The 15,730-nt window shown below is 33.8% G+C and overlaps 2 protein-coding genes across 2 annotated transcripts in view; one reads left to right on the top strand and one right to left on the bottom strand.

The window, feature by feature from the left end:
* LOC129962942 (uncharacterized) overlaps nt 1–8,473 on the top strand; it is a 29,477-nt gene extending 21,004 nt beyond the window's left edge. Inside the window, exons 5-6 of the mRNA XM_056076945.1 lie at nt 2,228–2,344; nt 8,381–8,473. Coding sequence (XP_055932920.1) covers nt 2,228–2,344; nt 8,381–8,473 — 210 coding nt within the window. The remainder of the gene's footprint in view (nt 1–2,227; nt 2,345–8,380) is intronic.
* Nucleotides 8,474–13,210: 4,737 nt separating this feature from the next.
* Nucleotides 13,211–15,032, bottom strand: LOC129962941 (ice-structuring glycoprotein-like). Its single transcript, XM_056076944.1, has 2 exons — nt 13,607–15,032; nt 13,211–13,510 (listed from the first exon to the last, which is right to left on the bottom strand). Exons 1-2 carry the CDS (start codon nt 15,030–15,032, stop codon nt 13,344–13,346), a joined length of 1,593 nt encoding a protein of 530 aa, XP_055932919.1. The 3' UTR covers nt 13,211–13,343.
* Nucleotides 15,033–15,730: the final 698 nt, after the last annotated feature.

The following is a 15,730-nucleotide window of genomic DNA, read 5'->3' as shown; positions in this document are numbered from 1 at the left end:
AATTTTCTTATTCGATCCTGGCATCCCCTGCAACCAGTAAGTTACCACCAGGATACCGTGGTCTAAGCCCAAACGAATACCACCTTTAATATCAATAATAAAATAAACTGTTTTGTGCTTGCTTTGCTCAAACTGAACAAATATGAAAGATATGAATTCATCATTCTGTGATTCTTGAGAAAGGATATATTCAGTTTTTTGAATGATGAATATCATTGATATTACCCTAAATATCATAGGAAGAATATTTACATAAAAAATGTGGGATAAAATAATTTTCTTATTCGATCCTGGCATCCCCTGCAACCAGTAAGTTACCACCAGGATACCGTGGTCTAAGCCCAAACGAATACCACCTTTAATATCAATAATAAAATAAACTGTTTTGTGCTTGCTTTGCTCAAACTGAACAAATATGAAAGATATGAATTCATCATTCTGTGATTCTTGAGAAAGGATATATTCAGTTTTTTGAATGATGAATATCATTGATATTACCCTAAATATCATAGGAAGAATATTTACATAAAAAATGTGGGATAAAATAATTTTCTTATTCGATCCTGGCATCCCCTTCAACCAGTAAGTTAGCACCAGGATACCGTGGTCTAAGCCCAAACGAATACCACCTTTAATATCAATAATAAAATAAACTGTTTTGTGCTTGCTTTGCTCAAACTGAACAAATATGAAAGATATGAATTCATCATTCTGTGATCCTTGAGAAAGGATATATTCAGTTTTTTGAATGATGAATATCATTGATATTACCCTAAATATCATAGGAAGAATATTTACACAAAAATGTGGGATAAAATAATTTTCTTATTCGATCCTGGCATCCCCTGCAACCAGTAAGTTACCACCAGGATACCGTGGTCTAAGCCCAAACGAATACCACCTTTAATATCAATAATAAAATAAACTGTTTTGTGCTTGCTTTGCTCAAACTGAACAAATATGAAAGATATGAATTCATCATTCTGTGATTCTTGAGAAAGGATATATTCAGTTTTTTGAATGATGAATATCATTGATATTACCCTAAATATCATAGGGAGAATATTTACATAAAAAATGTGGGATAAAATAATTTTCTTATTCGATCCTGGCATCCCCTGCAACCAGTAAGTTACCACCAGGATACCGTGGTCTAAGCCCAAACGAATACCACCTTTAATATCAATAATAAAATAAACTGTTTTGTGCTTGCTTTGCTCAAACTGAACAAATATGAAAGATATGAATTCATCATTCTGTGATCCTTGAGAAAGGATATATTCAGTTTTTTGAATGATGAATATCATTGATATTACCCTAAATATCATAGGGAGAATATTTACATAAAAAATGTGAGATAAAATAAATTTCTTATTCGATCCTTGCATCCCCTGCAACCAGTCAGTTACCACCAGGATATCGTAGTCAAAACCCAAACGAATACCGTCTTTAATATTAACAATAAAAGAAATTATTTTGTGCTTTTCTTTTCTAAAACTGCACAAATAAGAAAGATACGAATTCATCATTCTGTGATCCCTGAGAAAGGATATATTCAGTATTTGGGAAGATGAATATCACTGTTATTCCTTCAAACATCAATAGAAAATTAGACACAATAGTAGTCTAGTAGAAAACTTGGCACAATTCTTAACAGATTAAGAATTGGCCATACACGATTCGCATATAAACATTTGCCGTTGAAGGAACCTGCACCCCAGTGTACAGTATGTCAATGTCCTATGATGGTTCTTCAAATTTTAATAGAATTATCAACACATTCGCTGCTTTCATTCTCCCCACATCAAATTAAAAGGCATTCTTTATAAAGTTCCCCATCTCCATCTTATTTAATCTTTTTAAAAATGATTGGATTTTACTTTTTGAATTGATTCTTAAATAACTTTTAGATTGTATTTTACCATGCGACTACTTTTTGCAGATTTCGTAGGTTGACAGGTCCTTGAAAAGGACGCAATTTAGAAACAAACTTTTAAAATAAGATTAACTCTCACCACATGTTTGACGCAATTATTCATTCTTATGCCAATGAACTTCATTAAATCAAACCAAACCAAACCAAACTAAGCATCTGAATATCATAGATAAAATTCAGATAAAAATGTCATATAAAGTAATATTTCTTTGTTTTTGAACATGGAATAAAGTGACTTCTGATAAATTTGGGGATGAAAAGAATGAATGTCCCTTTTTTATTTTCAAATAGAATCCATGGAATCCTTGCAATTATCTCTGTGTTCCACTGAGTGGTTGTGGTAGAGTTTATTCAGAAGATATACATAATGGATGCAAATGTGTCGTTGGTAACACACACATTCTTGGGGTAAGTCACTGCCTTTGTTTATGTTTCTTAAAGCTTTTATTGAAGAAACATTTTTTTTTTGTCGTGGTACTCAATGCCTCTTAATTATTTACAATTTCAATGATTCTCGGAGCTTTAAACAAACTATAAAAATGGCTAGATTCGATATTGCAGAAGGACGATAAATTGATAAAATGTGTCTTTTTCTTCAATACATATTATTAAGCCCAGTTAAGAAATATAATAATAAAAATTCCTGGCTGTTGCCAGAATGTTTATATAAAATATAATTAATATAATAAAGAAAATATGGAATATAACGAATAGAAATTGCCCTTCTTTCAATTATTGTTTTTCTAATATCAAAGAGGTTAGGAGCTACATGGACAAAAAAGACTAGACCAGAATGCAAATGATGAGAGCTTTACGTCACGAGGTGTCATACGTATAGATTTTAATGCAGCTCTTTTGAGCTCAAAATTTTTAAATAATTGTGCTCATCAAAAAATTATTATTATGATGGAGAAATAATTTCCAATTTATGAATTAGTTTTCACTTCAATCATAAAGAAATTAAAAAGAAATGAAAGTTTTCACCATTAGTAATAAAGGAGGTAAAAAGAAATGAAAATTTCAACATCGCATTTTTATATACTATGAACTACCTTTTTTTTAAAAAATAGGCATTTCAATCCTTTTTTTCTTTTAAATTTCATAAATAGACTTTTCAAAAACGAATTTCATTTTACAGTTACCGAAACAGTTATTAGGTTATATATCCTTCTTAGGTTTACAGTTATTAGGTTATATATCCTTCTAATTCACACTTTTTGCATCTCGAACTGACAAATATTTGACATTGATTCTGCACATACACTTTCACATTTATAGGTACAATTGGAATTAAAACGATAAGCTGTCATTCTCTATTGTCTTAAGTTCACGGTACAAGATTTTCTATCAGTCTTTCTGATTGCTTCTTCCTGAACTCATATATTTTGCTGCTTTTCGGTTCATTGCTGTCATAGATCAGCTTTCCTGTTAGTGTTTGTTCCACGGATACATTCTTTGTTTTTTATCGTGTTATCATCCTTCCAGCATTTCTGTCAGACTTCTCGATCTTGGGCAATTTCTTACTGCCTTTGAAAATAGCCTTGTTAATGGAGCGAAGTTTCATTGGAAAATTCTAATGATTTTAATTTCTTTACAAAAGGAATGATTCACACAATGCCTTAAAAATCTAATTACTGTTTAGAATTATATTACTAAGATGCCTTTAGAGTCGTCTAATTTAATTTCAATTATTGTTTAGTTTAAATATAATTCTCAAAAAATTAAAAATTTAGAAAAATAATAACTAACCGATATAGTTTAATTTAAATATAAAATAGTCATTAAAAATTAAAAAAAATTCTGAAAAAATTAAAAGTAATGAATAATATGAGGACATTTTCTGTGAAAAAATCTGTCTATAATTTTGCCACGCCTTAATAATCAAAATTATACTTTTGATGCCTAAAATATGCTTTTATTTCTCAGTTCATTAGATTATATGAATATAATTATTTATCTGCTATTTCTTGCTTTGTTTATTTAAAAAAATACGAAACGATTTACGCGGAAAATATTTCAAAATTAAATTTTAATGGACATTGGAAATATTTAGCTTTTTAATTTGTTCTCAAATAACTTTAATTTCAATTAACAATGTAATTGTTTTTCAATATATGCATAATATCTATAAAATGAAAAAATACGAAACAATATACATCAATTCTTAAAGGTAGTGTAAAATGTTTGAAGACGACAGGGCTGAATAAAGCATTAATAATTAATACAGTATCAAAGTAATAGATGTCTAACACATTACTGAAAAGGTCCTTTCAAATTTAAATTAAACGCCAAACATTTCTTGGTTTCCTTTATGAGATTTTAATGATTCTAAAGTTTGAAAATACTCTCATCATACTTTATGGATTAATTAAATTGTCATTTATCAGTGTGTGTCTGAACTACTTCGAAAATCTCTCCAAGACCATCAATTTTACAGCTATAAATATTTATTTAAAATTATTAGCAATTTAAAATTTAATTCATTTGCAGTGAATGAAAGCGAACAAAATAATTCAGCTCTTGCAACTAATAGTTAACATTACACAGTAGCTGATATCTAAATAATGCTGACTATAGAGATGGAAGAGATTTTAAACTATTAAATAAAACCCGAAACCCTTTAACTACCAAATTATTTAACCCCATTTTTTAAATTTTATTACCAAGTTTGGCGCAGAATAACCAGGAAAGATGGAAAAATTTTCTTTTAATAAATTAAAATAGCTTACTTAATTTAATTAGAAATTTACGATTTTTAATTTATGCCTTTAGCTAATATATATTACTTGCTGTCGAAGTTATGTTGTTTTTCATCTTTTGAATATACTAAAAAAATGTCCTATTACAAAGATATCAGTGTGTTTTAAACGGTACTTTTAAATATCGTTCGATGTATAAAGATTGCATGGAAACATACGGGTACTTTTCTTATATTTTCACTTTCTCACGTTAGTCACAGAAGTCTTGATAATATATAAGCCTTGCAATAATTTCAAATATATTACTTTTTTAATTTTATTCAAACAAATTAAATAGAAAAAAAACTAATTTTGTGTAAATTCAGTACACAAGATGTCCTACTTGGACGGAAAATATTTGAATTTGAAAATATTTTCTCTTCTATTGTATATTAAAAAATGTTTAGGTATTTTCCATATAGCAACATTTGTATATTTTTGGCATTTAAAAAATTTTCGAGCAAAAACAAGTTATCTATTTAAAATAAAAATCTGAAATTGTTTTACAATATAAATAAACTGAAAAAGTGAAATGTATCATTGCCAAAAGACATTAAATTTTATAGTTAAAATTTTAAAAATAAAGCGGTAAAATTTTATAATTTTAATTACTTAGAAATATTTTTTTATGATATATATTTGTAATACTTGTATGTTATGGGGGAAATCAGAAAAATCAGATTCAATATATTCAATTTAAATTATAAGAAACATTTGTTGAGAAAAGAACATCTATTTAAAATAAATATCCAGGAACTAGTATAAATACTAAATGAGTTAATATGTTATCTTTGTATGTAATTAACTAGCTATTTATACTTTTCTTTATATGTCATTTCTGAATTTTATAAAAAATTATTTGTTAGTTTTTTGTACAAACTATTATATATTTTAGCAAGTTCTCAGTATAATTTGAGACGAAATGGCAACAACGGCAACTGAAATTTCCGTCCAATCATGAGTTAAAGAATAATTATGAATTTTAGTATGGGAAAAATTATTATAACATAAAAAAATCCGCATAATTTTTCTTATACGAACAGAAAATTTCCATTATCTGTAATTTCCTCATTGTTCTCCAACAAAGATAATAAAGTTCCAATAGATTCCAATAGATATTCCAATTCCAAGGGTGCGTATATGCCATCAGTTGTTGATGTGTTCAAATGAGACTGACTGGTTGCCACACAGTCAGTTAAACCCTTAAACAACAAAACCAGACGCTGGAAAAATATTTGCTTTCCTATTAGCGGTTACATGACCCAAAGTAAACATTATGACCATTTCTTCTCAATTTTTTTTCTCTCGCCATCTTAAATAATTTAAAACTAATTCTTTGTTCTCGGTTGCATTATCTGGAATTAAGTCACAAAAAAAAATCAATATTTTTAGGCATTAAGAAAAAGAGGGGATTCTTAAGTCCCCCCTTAAAAAATTATAAGGGGGGGGGACTTAAGAATAATCTTGAGAAGTTTTTCTCAAGTATTTCTAATAGTAATTGGAAAATGTTATATGCAGAGCTTCATACTTGCATAATAATTGCATAAATTTTATTTTCGGTGTGTTGAATTCACTACTACATGCAACCGTGACTTAGATCTCAGTATATGATTTCATATTGATTTGAAACGGATATATATTAAAATAACTTATATGATTCATGAAGTCTTAAAATAGTTTGGTAAAAGTGAATTTTAGTGTGCACCCAGCTGCGCCAACAATGCCAAGTCGCCAATAAAGATGGCGGACAAAATAAACAAATACTTCCGCGGAACAGTTACGGTTACTATTTCCCGCCATCTAATTAGAACTTTTTACTGATAAGTATTTTTTTTTCCATACTGCCCGGTGCCTTCTACAGATGCCGAAGGCACCGGGCAGAATTTTTTAACTTAAAAAAAACATCCTATGGCTTCGCTAGCAGCGGTAGCGGGAACCTAGTAGCTTCGCTAGCACATTGAACATAAAGACTGCGTGGATAACAGAAACAGTACATAACCGAAAGAAAAGAAAAAACGGAGAAATAAGCAATCGGAACATTTTCCATACAAAATTTCAAACAAACATACTTTTCCCAACTTCATCAACTCGTAAAAAAATATATTCCACTCACCCTTCATCCATTCTGCCGGTTCGATATCAAACCACTCTCACCACTATTTTTTTAAAGCGCATACTAACAATTAAAAATTGCAAAAGAATAAATATTTTCTGTTTGTATTCACATTAAAAAAAAGAAAGAAGAAAATAACTTTTAATTATAAGCTTAACTTTCTTTATTTAATAAACTTTTAATTATAATAAAGAACAAAATTAAAATCTATATTCGATATTTTTTTAATATTTTTAATTTAACATTTGTCATAATGTAATTGTAGTTTATGTACAACTCAACCATTGCAAAAAGTAGTAAACAAAACAGCAGTACGATTGCTATAAGATGGATCCGATGGGTTGCAATTTTGGCGACAAACAGCTGGTGCACACTAATCTTCACTTAGGCCCAATATTAAAATGCGCCGATTTTCAAATGGTGATGCATGTAATATTATTGAATGCTTAAAAATACAGGCACAAATCAGAATGAATAAAACTGTTTAAGGCTTCTAAAATTGTATTTGTTTAACAAAATTTATAATTTAAAAATATTTCACTTAGAGAGCCGTTAAGACCAAATTACTCAAAATGCTTAATTGAAATTTTTAGAAATCAATTAATTTCGGGAAATCAACTGGTCTCTAAAAGTGGCTAGTAGAAAATAATGATAGTAATAACAATGCAACACAGATTTCACTAATATTACACCAAAAAAAAAGGAAAAAAAATTAATATTCTAACTATATCAGATCAAATAAATAAAAATAATAAACGTAAATAAAAATAATAGAGAAAGATATATAAATGAAAATAAAAAAAAAATTGTACATTATTTTGAGTAGTTTTTTCATCATTCATGTTGGATATCTAAATCAGAAATGACATCCATGAATGAGCACGCTAAAAGTTTACCTTATCACTTGTTGGTAAATGTAGATAATCTTTTTGTAAATAGCAAGGGGGCAATTTTTCAAATACTTCAACATCATTAATATTATGAAAGTTGTATGGCGATAAATCAAATAAACTCAAAGGAACTCAGTTAATGAGTTCAAATAGGCAACATTTACAGAAATCAATAACACACATGCAAAATTCATATCTTTATTAAACAACAACAAATAAGCAGCTAGAGAGATCGCTCTGTGATTAATATTTGAAAGAGAGATTCAATTTGATTGAATTACTTTAGTTTTTCTCGTGTTAATACAATCTCTATGTCAGGATGTGGATTCTTTACAAAGCTTTTATTTTCTAGACTTTTCATTTTTGTCAACAAGACAGGGAACCTCTTATCTGACATCCATTTTAAAAAATCTGTATGCTATTCTTCCCTTCTATGATACTAATAGAATAGGAAAACAATATAACAGATTTGTAATAATAAAACAAACACAGCGCTTACACCCTGTTTATAACCTGTATATAATCGCAATAAACGTAAACCTTTAATAATATTTGAATTTCTAAAAGACATGCATCTTTTGAAAATTTGTTTCATATTTTTATTGAAAATATTTTAATTATGTACTTACTTATATGACATAAAAATAATTCTTGTTATTCTGATACAATGTTTAAAACAATTCAATTCATATTGCTCTTATAGAGATGCCGTTCAGGAATTTGCATCGGCAACTATCGCCATTTTGATCCATATTACTCTATAGGTATGAATTATTTATTTTATTTATGTAGTTAGTCGCTATTTATTGAATCTGAATGAAAGTTTCTATTTATTCTTTATTGGTAAATACTTTGTGGGATCTTGGAGACTTATTTCTGGTCAGATTTAGTTATTATTGAATTAGAGGTAAAATAGAAACTTCAGAAAAAAAATTATTATTTTGTAGGTTATTAGTGTTTTTTATAACACGAATTAAAAATAAATAATTTTATTTGTAAACTAGAGTGAGATGTAATCCCGAAAATAAGGTGGTATACCCTCTATCCTTGATCGACAATTTTTCACCTCGGGCAAAAGCGTGAATGCCACAGATGTTTAATTTTTTTTTTAAATTTCATGACCCCTCCCACTTGAGAATTATATGCTTTATAAAAGAAAACCTATACTTGTGGTTTAATAACATGCCACAGGTGAACAATAGTTTTGGAAAAGCCAATTAGCAAATCCTCTTTGTCGATTAATCGCTATTCTGCGATTAATACACAATACCTAAAAAACCGAATATGTATTTTGGATTTCTTTATGCTGACTGATTGAAACCAAAATTTGGAAAAGAACTGCAATTGTAATCACAAGATCACGCTCTAAATTTCGTTTATTTAAATCATTGCATTTTCATATATACGAAAGTACAAACGACAAGACGATTTATCCTTTTTAGAATTTGGTGGCAGTTAACTACTTATCTCTTTCTGTACAATATGATTGAAAAAAACAACAACTTTGAAATCAGATGTGTAAAGCAGCGTTTCTCAACCTTTCAGTATTCGTGACCCAGTTTTCACTCATAATTTTCATCTCACCCCCTCCCCTCCCCCCGCTTACAATAAAAAGTATACAACAATAATGTATATTGAGTATTCTGTTTTTACAATATTTTTTACTAACTGCCAATAAAAGAGTAAAAGCAAGCCAACATTGGCGATAAATCTGGCATTTTCAAAGGGAGCAGTGAATAGAGGAAGCGAATGAAAGCGGGGAAAATTTAAATGCTATATTTGAAATGAAAGCCAAATAGGGAGATTAACGTTAAAAGAATATGAAAGTAGAAAAATTCTTTAATGAAAGTTAACCTAGACGGGGTGAGTTAAATTTAGAAACTGGGAATACATTTTTTCGAATAATAAAAGAAATAAAACAGAAGCATGGCTAAACAAAAAGAGAAAAAAAAAGTAATGTTTGTGGAAGAGAATCCACACGACCGATGCCGTCTCGAGCATGCGCAGATGTTTCCTCATAGGAAGAAGGAAAATGTTTGATAACGCAAGTTTCAATTCCAGCCAGTCTCATTCGAGTCGATCCTTCTATCGCTATCGAATATATCGTGAATGTGTATGTTATATATGTTTTCATGTTAATTGCAATTCACCATATTAAATATTTATGGCAGCAGATTTATGCAGACTCATGGATAAATTTTTAAGCGGAAGTAAGCGAGCATTAGACGACAGTCAAGCATCAACAAGTACACAGATGAGCGTGGTTCCGAAAATAAAATCAAGAAAATATTCTGAATAATGCTTACATTTTGGGTTTACCAGCACTGAAGTAAATGAAGAAAGGTCCCTGTGTATCATTTGCTCAAAACTGTTGGCCGTAGGCAGCATGAAACCTAATAAACGACATTTGGAAACGCCTCATAGTGAGTACGTCAACAAACCCAGAGAATTCTTCGAATTAAAATTAAAATCATATAAAGAGCAAAAATCATTTTTTAAAGAAATTTTATCTGTGAATAAAAAACACTTTAATTGAATCTTACAAAGTTTCATATAAAATAGTCAGATATATAAAACCTCACACCATTGGTGAAGAACTTATTTTCCCAGTAGCAATTGAGATTGTAGAAACTATGTTTGGAGATAATTTTTCAAAACAACTGCAGTCTGCACCTGTTTCAAATGATACTGTTGTTTGTCGAATTGGTGATATAGCTGAAGATGTACAGTGTCAGCTTTTTTCGAAGTTGCGTGACAAATTGTTTTCAATACAGCTTGATGAAGCAACAGATAGAAATAAAGATGTTCATTTAATTGCCTATGTTCGATTTTGTGATAATATGACAGTAGTAGAAGAATTACTTTTCTGCAAACCAATAGAACTCAAAATAACGGCCCTCGCATTATTTGCTATTTTAAATGATTTTATGAACTAGGCAAACATATAATGGAAAAATTACGTCGGAATATGCACCGATGGTTCTCGTTCAATGTCCGGAAGATTCCAAGGTATACAAGCACTTGTAAAACAAAAACCGCCTCAGTGCGTCTGGGCACATTGCATGATCCACAGAGAAGCTTTGACTTCGAAAGAAATGAGTCCTAGTCTGAACATTGTGTCAACTACGGGTGTAACCGTAGTAAATTATATAAAAATGAGACCCCCTGAAATCGAGAATCGTTTCCGCACTTTGTAAAGACATGGGTTCAGTACATTCAGCTTTACTATTTTATTGCGAGGCAAGATGGTTATCACGTGGGAAATTTTTGCAACGTGTTTATGAATTAAGAGAAAAAATCGCCATTTTCCTAGAAGAAGAAGAAAACATACCGGAAGCCAAGAATTTTCACAATGGTTTATTTGTGATGAAATTGAGCTACTTGGTCGACATATTCGAGAAATTAAGTAACTTGAATCTTCATCTCCGAGGAGCAAATACACATATGTTGGATACGAGTGATAAAGTTAATGCTTTTTGTGGAAAATTGCAATTGTGGAGCAGAAATTTAAAGCAAAGAAATCTAACAATGTTTGCAAATGTGGATGATTGTACTAAAACTTACAAGGCTGAAGAAGAACATGTAAAAGTTTTTTTGTAACCACTGAAAATCATTTAGCCATGCTGGCAAAGAATTTTAAAAAGTATTTTCTTGCTGACGAAGAACTGATAGCAAGTTACGAGTGAGTTAGGGGTCCATTTCATAAGACTCCTGAAGGGCTCTCAACTGATGAGGAAGAAAATTCATAGACCTCACGACAAGTGGTGAAACTAAAAGACAATTTAGTAATAAATCACTATTTGAATTTTGAGCAGGAATAGAGGATGATTTTAATTGCGCTAAAAACAAGGGCATTTCGCATTCTATTAGCATTTTCAACATCCTACCTTTGAGAAACTGGATTTTCTGCTGTGGTTACTTTGAAGACAAAATATAGATCTCGGCAGAACTAAGAGTGGTTATTTCTAATATTAAGCCTTCCTTCGAAAAACGTTGCTCTGCAAGACAGCCCCCAGGAAGTCCCTAATAATTATTAAATTTGTTTTAATTTAGTATGCTTTGATTAAGTAAGTTTTGATTTAGTAAGTTGTTTTACTTTAATAAGTTATTAAATATGTCGAAATGTATTTTGTTTTCTATGTGTATGTGTGCTTTCCTTTCAGTCAGTTAATCAATATTTTTAAATAATATTTTCTCTTGGATATTCTCGCGCCCCCCTCTAGTGTGCTCACGCCCCCTAGGGGGGCGCGCCCCATAGGTTGAGAATCGCTGGTGTAAAGTACCAAAAATGAGCCATTATTATTTAGTAATTAATGTAAAATAGCTTAGAAGTTAAAAAATAAATTTAATTTGATATAATTATAGTAATTACTGAAAAGAATGGATATGCAATATGGATTTTCTATAATGCAAATTTCTAAAAGAACAATTAGGGGACTAGAAAAATTTATTGAAAGACATATTGCCTAGAGATATTGCTGCATTTTCATAGCAGCAAATTTAAAATTAAAATTCTAGGCAGTAAATTTTGCCTAGAATTTATCTTTTGAGGGAAAACCATAAAAAAATTCAAAGCACGATTGATCAGAAATCATGTGGTCACGTTATTGAATTAACGTTCCTATTTCAACATATTAAAAAAACTAACCTCCAAACAATTTTTAATCTCGTTCTGAAATTGGTTCGACTGCCAAATTTTGTTGAACCATTTTCATTTCCAGATATATCTTGTACCAACCACCTACAAAAGAATATACTGCTTTCTTCCGCCAGGTGTTTAATGCTAGGAATTTGATTTTAATAAGGGGTAATACAAAATCATGTCCTGACTAGTCTAAAGAATTTTTATTAATGCTCATATAGATATGCTGCCTTTGGATTACTATTTGCCCATATTTGAATTGTGGATATTAGTACTCAACTTCCCGAAATTTAATATATTCTTATTTGTATCCCGCCTGGTCAGATTAGCCACGTTTATTTTGAGATACATTTCATTTTTATTCACTTAACGTAAGAAATATTGATTCTAGTAATGAAATATTTAACCAAATAACCTTAAAATAATAATGCAATGAAAGCATATTTTGCTACAAAGTTCTTATCTTCATTAAAAAAGAAAATAATAACGAAACTTCATAAATAGAAAAATCTTTATGTGTATTTTTACTGACAGAAGATGATACAAAAATAGATGGATCAAGCTTGGAACACTATCGTGTTATGATATTTTGTACTTGATATCAGAATATTTGTTATTGTTTTCACAGATAGATAGAAATATATAGAAAAATTTAGTATATATATATATATAAACGAGATGTATCACAATTTTGCCAATTTAAGAGAAATATGAAACAATCGAAATTTTCTCAACTGATAATGAAAATTTCTGTTTTAAAAACTTTAATTTGTTTTAAAATTTTTAGATCTTCCTGAAATACTTTATCTTTTATGAAGACTAAATTCTGATTTTAATTAAAAAATCGTTCCACTTTTAACAATATACTTTTATATTTGTTAGGTCCGTATTCAGAAGGAGGATCGAGCAGTATACGTGCAACATCAGAGAGTGCAGCTACACCTCGAGGTTACGTATCTTTTCCTGAAGTAGTGGCGATTTCAAACGGGATAACAACATTTACGCCTTATGGTCCTCTGTCAGGTTATCTGAAATCGACACCCAGAATCCCAAGTTCAGGGGAAGCAGAAGCAACTTTAGGTCGGCCACGTGGAGGATCAGAAACTGGAGTTGGAACAGACATCGCAGCAGGTAATAGAGGGGGCTCAGCAACTGCTTTTGGAGTACGTTCCGCGTCAAGACGTGGCTCAGACACTGCAGTTGGTGTAAGTTCCTCGTCAGGAGGTGGATATGGCTCAGCAACTGGAGCTGGAGTGGCTTCCGCGTCAGGAGGTAAATATGGCTCGGCAACTGCAGCTGGAGCAAGTTCTGCCTCCGGAGATGGATATGGCTCAGCAACCGGAGCTGGAGTAGCTTCCGCGTCAGGAGGTAAATATGGCTCGGCAACTGCAGCTGCAGGTGCTGCTGCAGGTAGCCGCAGAGCTGCAGGTGGTGTTGGAGTTAGCGTAGCAGCTTCACGTAGCCTCGGAGCTGGAGGTGGTGTTGGACGTAGCTTAGCCGCTGCAGGTGGTGTTGAAGGTAGCTTAGCAGCTGCAGGTGCTGCTGCACGTAGTGTTGGAGGTAGCTTAGCAGCTGCAGGTGCTGCTGCACGTAGTGGTGGAGGTAGCGCAGCAGCTGCAGGTGCTGCTGCAGGTAGCATCGGTGCTGGAGGTGGTGTTGGACGTAGCTTAGCCGCTGCAGGTAATGTTGGAGTTAGCGTAGCAGCTGCACGTAGCATCGGAGCTGGAGGTGGTGTTGGACGTAGCTTAGCCGCTGCAGGTGGTGTTGATGTTAGCTTAGCAGCTGCAGGTGCTGCTGCACGTAGTGTTGGAGGTAGCGCAGCAGCTGCAGGTGCTGCTGCAGGTAATGGTGGAGGTAGCGCAGCAGCTGCAGGTGCAGCTGCAGGTGCTGCTGCAGGTAGCATCGGTGCTGGAGGTGGTGTTGGACGTAGCTTAGCCGCTGCAGGTGGTGTTGGAGTTAGCGTAGCAGCTTCACGTAGCATCGGAGCTGGAGGTGGTGTTGGACGTAGCTTAGCCGCAGCAGGTGGTGTTGATGTTAGCTTAGCAGCTGCAGGTGCTGCTGCACGTAGTGTTGGAGGTAGCGCCGCAGCTGCAGGTGCTGCTGCACGTAGTGTTGGAGGTAGCGCAGCAGCTGCAGGTGCTGCTGCACGTAGTGGTGGAGGTAGCGCAGCAGCTGCAGGTGCTGCTGCACGTAGTGGTGGAGGTAGCGCAGCAGCTGCAGGTGCTGCTGCCGGTAGCATCGGTGCTGGAGGTGGTGTTGGACGTAGCTTAGCCGCTGCAGGTGATGTTGGAGTTAGCGTAGCAGCTTCACGTAGCATCGGAGCTGGAGGTGGTGTTGGACGTAGCTTAGCCGCAGCAGGTGGTGTTGATGTTAGCGCAGCAGCTGCAGGTGCTGCTGCACGTAGTGTTGGAGGTAGCGCAGCAGCTGCAGGTGCTGCTGCACGTAGTGTTGGAGGTAGCGCAGCAGCTGCAGGTGGTGTTGGACGTAGCTTAGCCGCTGCAGGTGGTGTTGATGTTAGCGTAGCAGCTGCACGTAGCATCGGAGCTGGAGGTGGTGTTGGACGTAGCTTAGCCGCTGCAGGTGGTGTTGATGTTAGCTTAGCAGCTGCAGGTGCTGCTGCACGTAGTGTTGGAGGTAGCGCAGCAGCTGCAGGTGCTGCTGCAGGTAGTGGTGGAGGTAGCGCAGCAGCTGCAGGTGCTGCTGCAGGTAGCATCGGTGCTGGAGGTGGTGTTGGACGTAGCTTAGCCGCTGCAGGTGATGTTGGAGTTAGCGTAGCAGCTGCACGTAGCATCGGAGCTGGAGGTGGTGTTGGACGTAGCTTAGACGCTGCAGGTGGTGTTGATGTTAGCTTAGCAGCTGCAGGTGCTGCTGCACGTAGTGTTGGAGGTAGCGCAGCAGCTGCAGGTGCTGCTGCAGGTAGTGGTGGAGGTAGCGCAGCAGCTGCAGGTGCTGCTGCAGGTAGCATCGGTGCTGGAGGTGGTGTTGGACGTAGCTTAGCCGCTGCAGGTGATGTTGGAGTTAGCGTAGCAGCTGCACGTAGCATCGGAGCTGGAGGTGGTGTTGGACGTAGCTTAGCCGCTGCAGGTGGTGTTGAAGTTAGCTTAGCAGCTGCAGGTTCTGCTGCACGTAGTGTTGGAGGTAGCTCAGCAGCTGCAGGTGCTGCTGCAGGTAGTGCTGCAGGTGGTGCTGCAGGTAGCAGTGGGTCAAATCTATTTGGAGGAGAATCGTTTTCAGCTCAATCAAATGAAGCAGAGTCTTCTTACTCTCAATCTAGATCGTCTTCTTATTCCCAGTATAGTTCGTCTTCACAATCAGAATCAAGTGCTGGAGGAGATTTTCAGAGTGAAATTTTAAATCTCTAAATATCATTATTATTTCAAAATGTCCTGTTATTTATACTTAAAAACAATT

The sequence above is a fragment of the Argiope bruennichi genome, chromosome 3 (genome assembly GCF_947563725.1).
Source record: "Argiope bruennichi chromosome 3, qqArgBrue1.1, whole genome shotgun sequence".
NCBI classification, from domain to species: Eukaryota; Metazoa; Arthropoda; class Arachnida; order Araneae; family Araneidae; genus Argiope; species Argiope bruennichi.
The sequence above is the reverse complement of the archived record's forward strand: the minus strand, read 5'-3'. Positions and strand labels throughout refer to the sequence as shown.